General features: G+C 40.7%; 1 protein-coding gene across 1 annotated transcript; it reads right to left on the minus strand.

Annotated features, from left to right (window-relative positions):
• Window positions 1-1,282: 1,282 nt before the first annotated feature.
• LOC121697877 (GTPase IMAP family member 7-like) lies at window positions 1,283-17,361 on the minus strand. The gene is made up of 5 exons (XM_042079665.1): window positions 17,301-17,361; window positions 16,460-16,515; window positions 15,282-16,092; window positions 3,710-3,713; window positions 1,283-1,318 (listed from the first exon to the last, which is right to left on the minus strand). The coding sequence occupies exons 2-5, from the start codon at window positions 16,473-16,475 to the stop codon at window positions 1,283-1,285; spliced, it is 867 nt and encodes a 288-aa protein (XP_041935599.1). The 5' UTR covers window positions 16,476-16,515; window positions 17,301-17,361.
• Window positions 17,362-18,048: the final 687 nt, after the last annotated feature.

The raw sequence follows: 18,048 nt of genomic DNA on the forward strand, positions 1-18,048 counted from the left end.
GTTGTGCATTGTTATTTTGCGTTTATTTAAAAAAAAAAATATTTTAATTTATTTCTTCATCATACCTGCTGGAGCAGGGGGAGCTGACCTGCTTTATGATGTGGTTAGTGGGCTACGAGGCGGTGTGAAATGGTGTGTTTAGCACGGAGGTTAATTGCTGAATCCCGCTGGGCTTTGGTGGGTGAGGTCCGGTGAGGCTGTTGTCAGGTGTCTGATTTATTTTCAGATGGGGTAATCAAAGACAGTGTCGTCCATTCTATAGTCCTCATCCTTGAAATCAGCATCTTTATCATCATCATCATCATCATCTCTCTCTCACTGTCTCTCTCTCTCTCTCTCTCTGTCTCTGTGTTTTCAGCAGTTATTACCCGCAATAGTAACCCGCTTTTTCAGTGATAGGTCTAGGTGTAGTTCGGGTGAGGCCTTAATTAATGTTCTTTATCCATGTCACGGTTCAATAAAGGAGCTTTAAAATCAGTTTCTCCCTCTTTTTCTTCTCATTTTCGTTTGTATCGAAATGTTTTAGACACCAAACAAAACTGTTGCCAAACAGGACAGTGTATCATTTAATAACAGAAACATAGTTTAAAGCAGGGGTGTCAAACATAAGGCCCAGGGGCCAGATCAGGCCCGCCAGCAGGTTTCATACGGTCCCCCAGATGTTCTGGGTAGGAAGGGGAAATTTGAAAACAAGATCACATCCAGTTATCTTCAACAATGTGTAATAAGCAATATCTCTATGATAAATTGGTAACCTAGCACTACAAACCATCCTCAGGAAGGAGGAAGTGGAAAAGCTACCATGGAACTACCAGGGCATTTCAAGAGAGAAACAGCAGAATATGACAGCAGTACATTATTTGTACTTGTTTGCTCATAAGTGATATCATCAAATAACACTCTGATACCCATGCAGAAAATGATAATGACCATGACAATGAGGGCCCACTCATCCCAACTCATTCCAACAAATCTGGCCCACTACCTAATATGAGTTTGACACCCCTGGTTTAAATAGAAGCTTTAGCTAGTCTTCTAAGTGTCCCCTAATTGAAGCTAACTTTTGTGTCTTATTAACAAGAATCATTATTTTATTCTCTCTCTCTGAGTTCCGTCAAACACAAGGTCAAAGCTGTAAGCATGAAAGTCAGAGAGGGTGCATATTTCTCTCTGAAAGTATCCGTTAATATACTCCATGTGCAATTAGAGTTAATGGCAATAGAAATGAGCAATATGAAAATCGCCTGCAGTCCCTGAGGTAGACAGTACACCTAATATTAATTTACGCTGTGGAAAAACTCTCTCTCTCTCCCTCTCTCTCTACTTTCCCTCATTCTAACATACAGTACCTACACATTTATTCAGACACACAGAACCAGACATAATGGCGGTCACAGTCTCTTTCAATGCCTTTGCTTTTCTATTTCATACACACTATCTTCTCTTTTACTTCTCTCTCTCTTTCTCTCTCTCTCTCTCTCTCTTGCTCTCTAACACTCACAAACACACACATTCACCTTGCCAAAAAGACTCTCCTTTGAATAATTGGTGGAACAGGCAGTGTGTGTGTGTACTAACCCCAAAGCTCAGCACTTTTCTCCGACTTTACAAGAACTTTCACCTTCCCCTCTCCTCTGAACACACTCACATACAAACCCTCTCTCTCTCTCTCTCTCTCTCGCTGTCTCTCTCTCTCTCTCTCTATCTCTCTCTCTTACACACACACACACACACACACACACACACACACATATATCTTCTGAATACCAACGAGTGCTTCTCTGTGGCCTGTCAAACCCTTCTCCCCTGCCAAGATGTCTTGTGATAGGATTAAGGTTACAGGATCTCAGGCCACTGCAGGGATCTGCTTTTGAGTGAGCACCGCGCCAAGCGAAGGAAAAAGAACAAAGGGAGAGAAAGAGAGAGAGAAAGAGGGAGGGAGGGAGGGAGGGAGGGAGAGAGGGTATATGGAGCCAGAAAAGTGGTCTTTTGCAGCAATATCGTGGTATCAATCTCCAGCTTTCCATTTATGTCTTGTCCTCTCTTTCTCTCGCTGTCTCTCTCTTTCTCTCTCTCTCCAGTCAGATAACAGATTTTGTGAAAATGAGGTGAAAAGAATGAGGACAATCTCTCTGTCTCTGCCTCAATCTCTCTTGGCTCCTCTCTCATTCTCTCTCTTTTCTCACTCCATTTTTCTCTCCTTCTTTCTCTGTCTCTCCATCCTTCTCTCTCCTCTCTCTGTCTCACTTCATCTTTCTCTCTTCTCCTCTCTCTGTCTCTCTGTCCCTCGTGTTCTGCTGCTCATGATTGATGCTCTTTCCACCCTGATCGCAGATTTGGGCAGAATGAAGACAATCTAGCTCTATTGTTTTCAGTCTGTCTCCTTCCTCTTCTCTCTTTTCCCTATCATATTTATCCCCTCTATCGGTCTCTCTCTCATTTTTGTTGTTTCACCTCCTTCCTGCTTTTTGTTGTTTCACCACTTCCTGCTTACTCTCTCTCCCACTTCATTCCTCTCTCTCTCTATCCCTCCATCATTGGTGGTTTGTTCCTCCTGAGTGCTCCTCTCTTCTCCCTGCCAGGCTCTTGACTGCCATGTGGCTGCAGACTGCCTGCCCGTTGTGGATGTTAACATGGAGAGGAAAAAAGTGTGTGTGTGTGTGTGTGTGTGGACTATTTCCCCTGTGTGGATGTTATCATGGAGAGCTAAAGAAAGCTCACACTGCCACCCCACCTCACACCAGCCTCTACCCTCATCTCCACCGTCTCCTGGGAGACAAGGCATCTTTGTTTGTTCTTTATTTGTTTACTTACTGTGTGTGTGTGTGTGTGTGTGTGTGTGTGTGTGTAATGTCAATCAGGCTTTTTTGGGAACAGCCTCAGTCCTTTCCATTGACAGCAAACAGCCAACCTCAAACCTTTTGATGATGTCATCAAATACTTGATTTTCCAAACATGGTTAGTAAATGTCGCAGATAAAACTAAACCTTGGCACAAGAATTACACTTTGGATGATCATTTTTAAAAAGATAATTGTTTCATTCTTTTTACCATATTTGTAACATGTAGTCTGTATCATACTGTAATATAACTCTCTGTTACATCACTTATGAAAAAATGCAACTTTTATTTGAAGTCTGAGGGGAAAATAAAATACTTTATTGTGGACATCCAGCATGTTTCTCTGTGAACGTGCTGGAGGTGAGATAGAGAGTCTGAAGACTAAAGTTCTGCTCAAAACACCGCACCTTATCACGCCGCACTTTATTACATTGCACAGCAACACTTGCATCTAGCCGCATGCAGTTGCATTGCATCCTGCAATTGAAAACAAAGTAATCAAACTGATTTTGTCGCTGACGCTTACTCATGTCACATGCAGTTAGGACACAGTGTCATGATAGAGAGCTATGTTGTGATGGTGTGTTATGATAGAGAGGTGGGTTGTGATAGAGAGGTGTGTTTTGATGGTGTGTTGTAATATAGGTGTGTTGTGATGGTGTACTAAAGGGAGTTGTGTTGTGATGTTGTGTTGTGATAGCCTCCTGAGAACCAAGAAAAAAAAGTGTCCAACAATTTCTTTTTTTTTGTGATTTCCTTTCTATTTAGGATTAAAAAAACATCTTACAATTTTTATTTTTTTTTATTTATTTTTATTTTAAATTTTATAGCATTTTAAATTTTATTTTTATTTTTTTAAATTTTAAACGGTCCTTTTGTCCACCCTGTGGTGGACAAAAGGACCGTTTTAGTATGAAAAGGTAGCCATGAAAATAGACAAAAATGGACAAATTATGCTTTTAGTGGTATTAAATTAAGGGTAAACTTAACCAAATATAAGGGAAAATGTTATTTATATATATATATATATATCCTTCTAGACTACTTTATTTGCCTTTTTGGACAGTTGTATTTCTTTTTTCTGGATTGTTCATTACATTTTCATGTTTTTCTTTCATCTGCGATAATTCATTTTTTAGTCTTACTCTTCCTCGCTATCTTCTTGAGGCACAGGTTCATAGTCCTCATCTCTGTTTCACTCACTCATCACCTGAGAGCTCTATCAGTGCCCCCCCCCCCCCCCCCATTCCTCCTATACAAATGATCTCCTAAATTTCCCAAAAAATCTAAATATTTTGGTCCTGGTGTCCATTATAATGGACATTCATAAAGTCACTATTATTTCAAAATGTAAATAACTTTTAACTTCTTTCAAAATTAATCATATGATTCCTGACATTTTCATTAACAAGACCATATATTGCCATCATAATGAATGCTTAATAAGACACTATTTGACTTATCTCTCCTCCTTCCATAAAATGTGCTTGTTTTGATGTCAACCATTTTTGAGAACCAGGAAGAGGAGGTTCCCAGCAACCCAGCCAATCACATGATATATCATTAGAAATCCCAGGATGTCCTCTTTAAAAGACCACAGGAAGTGATAGAATAGCTCAAAGGGGTAAAGGGGTATGCATCTAGAACTTATGTCCACTACAGAGGACATAGGTCTATGGATTGGTTCTCAGGAGGATAGAGAGGTGTGTTGTGATGGTGTACTATAGGGAGTTGTGTTGTGATGGTGTGTTGTGATATAGGTGTGTTGTGATGGTGTATTATAGGGAGTTGTGTTTTGATGGTGTGTTGTGATAGGGAGTTGTGTTGTGATGTTGTGTTGTGAGAGAGGTGTGTTGTGATGGTGTGTGTCGTGATTAGGGTTGCAAAATTCCGGGAATTTTCAAAGTTGGAAACTTTCCATGGGAATTAACGGGAATATACGGGAATAAACAGAAATAAACGGGAATAAACTGGGAATTTTTAATATGGCAAGTTAGTCAAAATGTAGTGGACAAAACCCCATCTTGCAGCATAATACTAGTTAAAACAACCTGATTTAATGCAATTTCAGTCAAATTTCTACCCTGCACATACGTCAATCCCATGTACACAGCAATCAGCATAGGCTACTAGACGTAAAGGAAACCTATGGTGCGTTCATGTGCATGGGGAAAATAAATTCTCAGTGAAAACGTCATCTCATGTGGGAATAACTGGTGTGAAACTGGGAGAAGTTTGCAAACAGAGTTGCCCAGTTCAGGGGCGGAGCTTGAGAGGGTGCGGGGGGTGCGGCACGCCCCCGGCCCGGGACCCCCTCCGGGTAAGGTGGGACGGGCCTCTCCCACGGCACAAGGCCGGAGGATCTAAGATCATGCAAACGGTTTCTTTTCAATCATTTTCATCAGAGTGGGACGTATTAGGCTTATAGGTTGCCCCAGTCAAGACAAGTTATGACTCACGGTAGCTGAAAAGTTTTGAAATTTACTTTGATGATTTAGTAGGTGTAAAATATTGAATAAAATGTTCTGCTGTATGACTGGCTTTATTTTAACTCTCATATTGAACTTTACGACGTGCAAATTTACAAAATTGGATCAACAATATTGTCTCCTACAGGCGTCAATGAGAGAACACTTACACTTACATGAATTTGGTTTCGATTTTCTAATTCTAATTCGATTTTCTAAGTCTTTGTGACAACACGTCATGATACATTTGATAATGTTTGATCGTTGTTTTGGTATGAAGCATCTTTTACGTAGCCTAATGAATGCGCTCTAGAAAGTGAAAGTAGCCTAACCTAGGCCTATATGCGCTCTGTGTCTGAGCTGTCTGTGCACGTCCCCAATTGATTACGTTCCTCAAATGGAGAACACATCAATCCCATGGTATTTTTTGCCCTAAAATGCATGAAACATGCAAGTTCAAAATCCCGCCGGTAGCCACGTTACATCTCCGTTTCATATTTGCCTAGGCTACTAGCCTACAATAAATTAATTGAACGAACTCAACTGACAACAGGTATATCTACTGATTCGGTCATTGAGACTACAGAATACAGACTACAGAATACAGTACAACAAACTTTCTGTCTTTCTGAAGTTTATTTTTGTATATCGGGGTACAGTAGCCTAATTGCCTAATGTCTTGACAATAGTTTTTCTTACCGGCTTGCTGTTTAAACTGACTGCGCCGCTCTGAACTTTCCTGCCAGGTTTATGACGTAAACCGCTACATTGGCATTGCCTAAACTCATCGTGTGGGAAATCAAATTATCTGTCAATATTGGGCTTTGAAAGTAAGGGATATTTGCTCAGTAATAGTAGGCTACATTTTATAACATTTATAGAGAAACCGAGGGGAAGTTAAATTAGAAATTAAAATCGTTGGAAATTGAAAACACATACAAAAAAGATTCGGGGCTTTTAAAAAGAGATTCGGGGCTTGAGCCCCCGAAGCCACCCCCTCGCTCCGCCAAGGCAACCACCCAGCAGTAACTTCTGCATTCAGTGAGATTTGCACCGCCCTAATTTTATTTTTGACTCTTCCTGTCACCGTTGTAACCTCTGAGCGCTCATTCTCCAAGTTAAAGATCATTAAAAACCACTTGAGGAGCATAGTGGGACAGGAGAGACTGAGTGGACTTGCCATGTTGTCCATAGAGAATGAGAGAGCAAAGAAAATGGACATACACCGAGCATCGTGGACGAGTTTGCGGAGCTCAAGGCTCGTCGCATGCCCTTCAAATAGTGCTGCGTATTATTATTGTTTTATTATTAGGGGTCATGTAGCCTAATGTTTTTTGTTGTTGTTTTCTTGGTTACACTTCATGTACGTTCGATGGACTTCAAAATTACATAGTTACTCTCCGTGGCGCTGACCCTTGTAAGACTTGTTGCGGGCATGTGTATGTTGTAAAATTATGTTATGATGAGTTTAATAAAGGGCCCGCTCATGTGCCCCGCCCCCGGCCCGGCTCTGACTTGTTCCGCCACTGGCCCAGTTATGGGCTTGTCGTCACTTTTGTCCTCATTCAAATTGGTGTACGTCATTTTGCACTGTAATTAAACTGTAATTAAACTGTAATGGGACAATTAATCTGTCTGATTAAGCTTGACAACTTATATATAACTTACATAAGGGACCGTTCGTTATTTATAAACGGGGCCACCGGAGGAAAATAGGGGAGGATCATGTATTTTTATTCTTTGTTGAGGGGAGGGTCACCTACATTTTTTTTGTCTAGGAGGGGGGGTCACCCACCTTTGTATTAATGAAAACAGCAAAAAATCAAAGTGGCTTTTTTGATTGTTGATTTCTGTCGCCATATAACGTTCTCTTTCGTTCCATAGCTATGAATCGAATGAATCGTGCTTCCACGACAACCACGTCGTTAACTTAAATAGGCCTACTGTAGGTTAACATCATTCTGAGTTTGCATTCAAGCAAGCAAAACGATGATTTGAATACATCTGTTTCTCTGGAAGGGCAAGGTGTAACAACAGGACAACACAGAGACAGACCAGAATGCAGGACTAATGTTATGAGAGTATTACAGTAATATGGGATATTCTACGGGAAAATATTAAAACGGCAAGACAGCGGGGAAAAGTTAAAATGATAGGCAAATAGGCAAAATGAAATTGTGCAAACGGCCTTTTCAAGTCATTTGAGAAGTAAGGAGTGTAGCATGCTCCCAAATTGACGCTCGTCTGAGAGTTTTGGATAATGTTCAGCTTCGGCAGCTTTACAATGACTGAGGAAGCCTAGAGACGAGTCCATAGCAACAAGTTCATGTGTTGAATTTGTTATTACCCAGTGTGCTTTGTTAAATGGTCTCAATGTTTTATTGTTTTATTTCATGTGAATACTTACTAGAGGAGTAACTTATTTCAAGTAGCCTAGGCTAATGCAGTTGCAGGAAGTGTGCATTTAGTTTCCATGCTTATTGTGTTTCCACAACAATGTTAGTGAATAAATCTACTGAAATGGCCACCATCTTGGTGAAGTGTGATGTGTGATGTGATGTGATCAGAAAGCAGAGGGTGAGTTTAGAACGATAGTATACGTCGATGTGTAATAGCGCTTTATAACGTGATCGGAAGGTATCGACAACTGGCTGGGGAGGGTTGTGTCTTTTTTGAAAACACTGCTGGAGGGTTGTTGCACTGTTGATTGAAGCACTCAAAATCCCTCCGGTGACCCCGATTATAAATAACGAACGGTCCCTAATCTATAAGGTTTGGTTGGGGTGGTATGTTGTGTCATTTTTTTTTACTTGTTTTACCATTTTCTGGGATTCTAACTGAACAAACTGATAGTCAGTTAATGTTCCAACCAATCGGATTTTGTTGTTGAGTGGCGTGGTGTATCTTGGGCAGTTCAGTGGTTTCAGTGTTGCTAGCTTAGCACGCTAGTAAACCATAGGCAGAGAATGCGATTCCCGCTAGCATGGTAGCTAGCTTTCTATGCTAAGCGAAAATATGAACAAACAAATCATATTGGTTATTATGAAACAAAATGTTAATGTATGTATATGAAAAAAAAAATTCCCAGTTAATTCCCATATATTCCCATTCATTCCCATAATTTCCTTTAATTCCATGAAAGTTTACAATTTGGAATATTTCCAAAATTCCCCAGCTTCCCATGGAAAGTTTCCAGTAAGTTTCCGGAAATTTACCGGAAATTTTCCACCCCTTTGCAACCCTAGTTGTGATAGAGGTGTGTTGATGGGGAGCATTCATACGCACACACACACAAACACACACGGACAGAAGTGTGTACAATGAGAGGGGGTGTGATGGAAAGCTGTTGGGAATGACAGAGATGCTTTGTGACAATCAGGCTTCATCCTGAGATAGCACACCTCACCTGCAGAGCTCTGAGTCAAACAGCGACACAGGGGAGACACACTTACACACACACAAACATATACACACACACAGGCATGCACAAACTCACAGGCAAACACACACAAGCAAACACACACACACACACACACACACACACAAACACACAGGCATACACTCACATACACAGACACACATAGGCATATACACACATACACAGACACACATACAAACAGACACACACAGGCTTACACACACATACACAGACACACGTACATACAGTACATACACACGCATGCATACGCACACACACACACACACACACACACACAGATAGGCAGATACAAACACAAACACAGGTGTATATCGCCCCCCTCTCAATTTGTCTCTCATTGTTTTACTCTCTGTCTCTGATACACAGGCACACACTGAGCCTTTCATCAATCATGTGTTATCTTTCATCACTGTCGCTGCTGTTGCACAACCTTCCGGAACAATCACAGGGTTCCATTCTGTGCCGGTATTGCAGCTGGAGCACCTAAAATCGCCCCTCTCTCAAGGTGTTGTTTCTGGGGAATGAATGTCACGTTTCTCAGTGCCTTTCTAGACAACCTCCAGCACCCCAGACCAGGGCTAATATTCTCCATCACTCACACACACACACACATACACAAAACTCTCTCTCTCTCTCTTTCCCTCTCTTTCTCTCTCTCCATCTGTGTTCTAAAACCCTGCCTTGGTCTCATCATTTATTCATCCCTCTTCTTTCGCATTTTCATTTTTTCTCGTATTTTAAACCCCAAACGGTGACATGTCTTGGGGTGGGGGTAGTGCTGCAGGTTATAGGGTTGGGGTGGTTATGGGACACACACACACACACACACACACACACACACACATGCACTTACACACCCTCCTCCCTCAACATACACAACCACACACACACGCACACATATACTCCTACCTCACCCACCTCTGTCTCTCTCTCACACACACATACACACACACACACACACACACACATACGCATATGCACCCACAGACACATATACACACACACCCACAGATAGCCAGACAGACACACACACTCCCTCCTCCCTAGGTAATGATGTCTATAGTAAAGTGGGTCATTTTCTCTCTCAAGTGCCTGCTGTCCAAGAGGCCTGAGCCAGGGATGGACAGGCTGGATGAGTTGATCCACCTGCACGAAGAAGGTGTTTGTGACACACACGAGAGTCGAGAGACTTTGATGTCATATGCACAGTCAAAACAAGTGTTGCACCATAAAATAAAATCATTACTTTGAATTAAAAAAAGAAATAAAACTAAACATTCACTCATGTATATAGTATGTGTATGTGTATATATCATCATAAAGTAAATTAAATGTGTTTATTTCATTGGCTAGTTCATAATAGAAAAGTTAAAATAATGCAGAGAAGGTTGCTTTTCTTTAATTAAGAACTAGCCATTGAAATAAAGGCTTTATTACCTTTTTTTAAAAAAAAAGAAGAGTGCCTTGGATTTTCTTTTTTCTACTGATTATGAATTCCCGACCCCAATGAGCACCTTCAAACATTGAACTTAAACTTCCTGAGCACCCTGAACTTTTTTGTCTTGTAAATTGAGTGTGTTTGATTGATGATTATTTCATGAACAGGCAGACAACCAGGATTACCACCCATTTGCCACGTGTACACACACACACACACACACACACATGCACACAAACACACAAACACACACATACAGGCGAAGAGGGCATAAGGAAATGGTTGTGTCTACCTCTGCAGGGATGGTACTATGCATGGCTTTAATTATCTATGGCCTCTGCTTACAGAAAGAGAAATACAGACATCAGAGAGAGAGAGAGAGAAAGAGAGAGAGAGAGACAGAGAGAAAGATGGAGAGAGAGAGAGAGAGCAGATTATTGGATGGTTAGATACATCAGCAGATAGTCATCTCTACAGGGGATAGTGCATTAAACATGGCTGTTCTCCGCAAAATTGCTTCCCCACGCTAGACCAGTGAAAATTCTTCCGACTCAAGAAGTCAAGCCAAGAACTTTGTGCAGCAACTTTTCCATTTGAATAACCTGCCATGACAAGTTAAAAAAAATAGAAAAATGAAAAGAAAAAAAAACACACCAGAAACATGCTTCAGTTCTTCAAAAAAGAAATCTGCAGACAACAAAGAACCCATAAGAAGATTTGGTCCTCGTCAAAGTGAAGTTGACTGTGTGGCTTTCTAAAATTCAGTTTGCACCTTCAGTGACCTTGAGAGGCCTTGAAAGGCTGTGGGAGTTCTTTGAAAGTGGTTTTGAGAGTCGAGATCCAGGCAGTCAGCATATTTATCAATTTAGCTTTCATTCATATGTATGGCCTCTGCTGCATATTCTGTTTGAACAAATTTCTCAGTAAATCTCTGCTAAATTGTTTGTTTTTTGAAGCTGAAAATTGAGCATTCTAGGCAATATTAACATCTAGCTCAGCAACTTCAAGAACAGCATGGAGAATCAAAGTTAAACACACATTGACACACACACACACAGACACACACACACACACACACACACACACACACACACACACACACACACAAGTACACACACACACACACAGACACTTATCCCACTGATACACAGTCCACCACATTAATTTGATCTCTGGGCATCTAAATGTCTCTTGCACAGCCGGTCCATTGAAGTGGCTCTGATCTCCCGGACTGTGTGTGTGTGTGTGTATATGTGAGAGAGAGAGAAGGAGTGTGTGAGTGTGAGGCCCTTTGACTGTGATATGATGCTGTGGCCACATTGATCTCGCTGAGCTCACAGGAAGCACAGAGCTGCAACGCTGCAGTCTAATCTGCTCACATCCACTGACCCATCCAGACAGCCACTCAACTCACTACTCCGACGTGAGGGGAGGATGGAGGGAGGAAGAGAGAAAGAAAGAAGGAAAGTAAAATAAAAGAAAGAATGAATGAATAAATGTATGACCCATCCAGACAGCCACACAGCCAGGAAGGATGGAGGGAGAAAGAATGAACAAATGAATGAATGAACAAATAAATGAAAAAATGAATGATGGAATGAATGACCCATCCAGACAGCCACTTAGCCAGTCGGAAGGGAAGAGAGAGGGGTTGATGGGAAAAGAAAGAAAGAAATGAATGGATGAATGACCCATCCAGACAGCCACTCAGTACAGGGGAAGAACAGGGCGGCCAGTCTGAAGGGAGGTGAAGGATGGAAAGAGAAGGAAAAAATAAAGAAAGAAAGAAAAGTCTCAAGAAGCATTCAAAGACAGTAAAAGAAAGAAAATGTATAAAACAGTCGTTCAGAGGAAGCCTTTAAGAGGGGCTTGTTATTTTCCATTGACAGTGTGCCATCAGTCATGCAAGTTTGGGCGTCAATCAAACACGACAAGGGTGACAACCCACTAAGTGGACAAGAAGAAATGCAAAGGCTGCTTTCCGTAGTTTGGCTTTTCAATGTCATGTTCTTCACCCAGAACTAGATAGATGGAGGTAGAGTCAGTGAATAGGGAGAGAGAGAGAGAGAGGGAGAAAAAAAGAGAGCTGTACACCTTACCCAGAGCCCGTTCAAGTGATTTCTCATGAAAGATTCAGAAGAGTCGTCTCTCCCAGATAGACATCCGAACACACAGATACAACCAGCATGCAGGATGGAGGGAGAGAGAGAGAAGGGGGAGAGGAAGAAATAAGGGGAGTAAAAAAAGAGGGAGCAGAAAGAAGAACAGGAAGAAGTAATGATATGGAAAAAGAAAGAGAGAGAGAGAGGAATACTAACGAGATGTGAGAAATGAGACTTTATTGTTGGCTGGCTTGCAAATGTCTAAGCAGCAGGCATGGTGGTTTGTGTTTGTGTGCGTTTTAGAGAGAGACTGTGTGATTGTGTTTGTTTGTGGTGTGTGTTTGTATGTCTGTGTGTGTGTGTGTGTTCAGGAGCAGAGGACTCCAGGTTGTGTGTTTTTCTCTCCTCTCTTCATGCACCATTTACCCCATCAACTCACTGTGTCACTCACATCTACGCTACCTGAGAATGGCACTGGATCACACACACACACACACACACACACACACACTCACACACAGAGAGAGAGAGGATAGAGAGAGAAAGAGACAGAGAAACATTTCACCCACCAAACACACACAACACATCACACACACACACTCACTCAGGTACAGTATACATACAGTTAGAGAAAGTAAACTTTTGCTTCATTTTGAAAGTCCTTTTTTCTTCCCTAACCTCTCTCCATCTTCTCATTAGCAAGACCTCCTGTGGCACCTGACCAATCCTCCTCTGTTCCTCCACAAAGCCTCCCTGCCTTCATTAGGCCTGTCTGCACATCTATATTGCAGCGGCAGTGTTTCAAGATAGACAATGGTAACGCTGAACTATCTCTGATTGGATATAATCCCATCACCGTGTTCTGTGTCTCGGAAACGCACAGATGCCAAACACAGATGTAAACTGTCCGTTAACACAGGCTCGTACTTTAGTTACTGTAGCTGTCTTCTGTCCGTTTGATGCTGCAGAGTATAAACAATAAAAGCAGAGAGCTGTTTGAGATAGAGCCAGTGATTAGCCCACCGTCCCAGGGAGTGATGTGATGAGAATTAGCCCACCGTCCCAGGGAGTGATGTGATGTCAAAAAAAGACCCAAACAGAAATGATCACATTCATCTAATCTAACCTAATGATCTGCTAGCTGTCTGCCCCATAAACAGGCCGTCAAAAAAACGTGTCTCTGTAGGCAACATAGGCTCCGAGATCTGTACACAAAAACAATTGCTACCAACAAGGGTTGGCAACCCACTCAAAGGCAAAATAAAGTTTTCAACCAATAACCGACAAGATGTGCTTTTAGGAGAGTTTTAATTGCACGGGAGGGAGGGGGAGGGAGTAGTGAGCTAGCTCTCTGTTTTGTTTGAACATCAACAGAAGTGACGTATCCCCGCTATCGCTGATACAACCTTTAAGTTCATGATCCATGTATTAAAAGTCAGTGTTATATGGCAGGCACAATGTTTGTTAGTAATTATAAAAGGAATGTTCCAGAATGAACTGCAAGGTCATCTTAAGCCAAGAAACCACCGTAAAAAATACATTAAACCTTAAACGAGACATAAACCATGCATGGAGTAAAATGTATAGTATATACACAGCATTTCAGTGCAATGTTAATTGATGACCACTAAAAGCCACTATTCTATCAAACCCTCTCTACACACAGGCCATATGATAGCATAACATAAATTGTACTATTAGCATTGTCAGGGAGGCAAATGTGGCATAAGAGCAAAACTCATATTGGTATTATTGGACTTACATTGAAAGTGATTATCTAATAGCTAGTAGCCAAGTTACTATAGAAATGTTCGGTAATGTGACGGTATGTCTTCATGTAGACAGACTGATCTCATATCTACTTTCATTGTTGTCTGTCAAGACCGCTTAATTTAATCTAAACCCAGCAAACAAACACAGAATGAAGTCACTCAATGTCTGTTGTTATCAAGTGAGGTGGATTGGAATTGTGAGATCAGTCTTCTAAGTGTTCAGTGTTCTCTCCTTGCACATTATTTTTTTTCTGGCTTTTCGTCTGTGTGTGCAGCGATGTATCGATGATGTCATCGCCACACCTCAGCTGCCCTGGACTTGCACTTATAGTATTGCCTAACAATACTAGTTTTCATACATGACATTACCTACGATTACACTCCGTAAGATAAATATCACAACTGGTGCTGCACAGCGCCGATAGCTTATGACTTGGTGGACTGAACACTGTTTTTTCCCGGTGTTTTTTAATGCATTCTAGCTACTGTCAGTGACGCGAGAGAATTTAAGTTATTAGGAAAGTGCGGTGTAAGTTTAGGCTACATTAATTTGTGCGTAGTGCCAGTGTCATTCATTTATTTTACATGTCTTACAACATATATACATGCATTCAGTCGAGTGAAATCAGATATAAGCATACAAAGACGCTTAGAACTCACGTTAAGCCGATGGTAGCACACTGAATGCAAATGTGCGATTTGATGCAGGCAAACGTATTGACTGTTACTAACGAAGGTTTTATAGCAATATTATAAATGTGGCGACACAATAGCCTACTTGGGTAAGCCTTGCGTTTAGTAGCCTAATTGCGGTGATAGCCAAAACTAATGTGAATCACGGACTATCCTACAACCAAAGAAAGTAAAGGTGATTAGTAGGCCTACCTGCGTTAGCCAAATAAAGGACGGGACTGCACCCTTCACAAACCGTAAAATAAAGTTTATTAGTTTTACAGTTGACTACAGTTGACAGTTCACCATCAGTCCACACAAACAATTCTGGTTTCCTTACACTAGCCATTTCATCATAGCCTATTCTGTCTGTTTGTAAAGCACAAAATTTGGTCAATTTCTGTAAAGAAACAGTGCCACCTATAGGCCTGGGGTATGAAGTAACGTGTTGAGTCGTGTTGAGATGGATCCGTTTGGACGCAAATATTCTTGATGCGGTTTCAGGGAAGACGGATGAAAAAAAGATCGGTTTGGTATGTGTGGACTAGCCCTAATACTGCTGCCCCTGCTGCAGCTAGTGCGGCTCCTAGTCCCACTACTACTCCTGCTGCTCCTGCTGCCCCTGCTGTTGCTCCCATTGCTTCTGCTGCTGCTGCTGCTACTCTTCCTATTCCCAGTACTCCACCTGCTAGACCTGCTGCCGCTACAACAATTAAAGCACATTCTCCAACTTTTGTGAGGCATTTTTCTGTTTGAATCTTTCTCTGAACCTCCTTGTACATGTCACTGGTGTAGTGTTGCCCTCCATTCGACTCCACCATGTCCTTTATCTTCTTCAGGAGGTCGTTAACCTGATTTCGGTTGTTCTTCTCTTTATTATTGAAGGCGTGGTGGCCTCCTCCACATCTCTCAACGACACACTTCAATGAATCACTTTCATTCACAAACTTCTCCACTGATTGTTTCTCCAGCTGATATCCACCAGTGAAGAGAACAATGGTATATTTTGAAGCATCTTTTCCAAAGTTTTCTTCGATCCACTTGACAGCATCCTCCTCCTCCCTTGTGAATCTACCTAGCCGGATCACCAGCAGGAACGCATGAGGCCCAGGAAGAGACATGTGGATGCATTTCTCTATCTCCTGCTTCCCCTGTTCTTCACTACTGGTTGCATCCAACAGACCTGGGGTATCGATCACAATGATTGATGTACCCTCCAAATGTACAGAACACCGCTTACATTTTTCAGTCACTGATGTTAGTGAAATTTTTTCTTCAAACTCTGTTTTTCCCAGTATGGTGTTTCCTGTTGCACTCTTTCCTGCTCCAGTTTTACCCACAAGTACAAGCCTTAGAGTCTCTGTGGAACACATTCAAGACAAGTTCATAAAACACACAGGATTACACCTTACAGCAATAACAATTGAAGGTACAAAGAAATACAATGGTGACTGAGCAGAGGCTTTATCTACTTTCCGATTCTTTATTTTGGGGCCAAGTAGTCACTGCCACTGCCACTGTACATTTTTCTGATGTCATCCTATGGTTGCTGAATAACATTCAAATGAGTTGACGATCACATTCAAATTTTCAGTGGTCTCTGATTTTTTGATCTCTTTTTTGGTCTCTGAGCTGTATATATTTACATATGTAACTCATAATTCAGTTACAAACCATCATATAGGAAGCCATATCCTGACATTTAACCACAATAATACAACACCTACCTTTTTCTAAGACCATGACTAGGTCTGAAATTCACAATTCAAGTGTGTCAGCTCATCTGTTCAAAGGAAGAGGAAAAGAGTATGATCAATGAAAGTTTTTTATAAACATTTACTGTACATCTCATTGGATATTAATATTCTGTTAAAAGCCATCTCTATTATCTTCTCTAACATTTCCCTGATACTTTTTTCTTTAGTGTAAACCGTGTGAAAAAATATGTAATGCAATGTACCTATACAAATCGAAGCAATGTATTCCTCCATATTCTGATTGGTTTTCTTTGATAGATAGTAAAGAGGATTTCTATTTTCACCTTTTATTTATTTCATTGCATTTTCAAAGGGCCAACATTTAAATTGTGCAACTTCAATCAAATATTCAGTAGCCTTCAACAGAAATTTTGGCTCACAAAAAAGAATATAAATGAAATAAAAACAAAACATTAAAAATAAACATACATTGTGAAAGATTATTGTTATCAGGGTGCTTGCACAAGGCTAGAGAAATACAGAATTTTGAATGACTATTTCCAAGACCTGGACACACATGGACATTTTTGAAAGTCTTGAAAAAGTCTGGAAGTTTTGGTCATTGAAAAACCTATGTAAAAGTCAATACTCTGCAAAAATATCAATGGTCCAAGTCCAAAAATCATCATCATCATCATTATGATTGTTAGATATAAGCCAAAATATTCACAAATAACAGATTCAATAAGAAGGAGTTCTGTTTAACTTCCATTTTAAAGTGTATGCATGCTGCACTAACTAAAAGATAAAATAAGGTATATAATTGTATATCAATTTAGAAAAACAAAATTAATGAAAATGAGTTGCCTACCTGTTGTCCTGGAATGATATCTCTCAAAACGGCAGCAGTGCTACTATATATGGGATCTGTGACCTAGGCCATCCCATGCCATGAAGTGTCATGTGATTTCAGAGAATAACCCTATTTTGAAAGTGAATGTATGTTAAAAAATAATACAGAAAGAGTAACAAGAGACCAACATTTAGGGACCAATCATGATAAGGCATGGCAGTCAGTGGAAGAAATGTAATTAAGTTGAATAAATTGAAATAAGATAGCAAAGCAAAATAATAAGACCAACTATATGTATATCTATTTTATTTCAAAATGTTAGAATGGAAACATTACTTTCGGCCTTCTACATGTACAGTACCTATATGTGGCAATTATTGGGGCCCAAGCAGTATTTTAAATGTATCAGTTGCAGAACTTTTATTGATATTGGCACATACATTGATTGGCTGTTGATGGCCATTTTGTTGGTTTGAATGAGGCCTGTCTGAAAATGACAGGTTCCTTATATAAATTAAGAAGTGGTTTTAGGTGCACTTGTGATAGAAACTAGCCAAAACCGCCTTTTTTTCCACTGTATGTCTTAACTCACAAGGTTTTTGTGGTTAAGTTTGTGCTGCTTGGTTGGGTGTGTCACCCTCTTTGATGTGTGATCTTAAAGCAACAACAAAGCACTTTTCCTTTGTTGCACGCATGCTATTTGTTTATCCAGCACCAGCTTTGCAAATAATGATGTCCACAGACAAGGTAGAGTATGTTACATGAT

Source organism: Alosa sapidissima, chromosome 22 (assembly GCF_018492685.1).
Source record: "Alosa sapidissima isolate fAloSap1 chromosome 22, fAloSap1.pri, whole genome shotgun sequence".
NCBI classification, from domain to species: Eukaryota; Metazoa; Chordata; class Actinopteri; order Clupeiformes; family Clupeidae; genus Alosa; species Alosa sapidissima.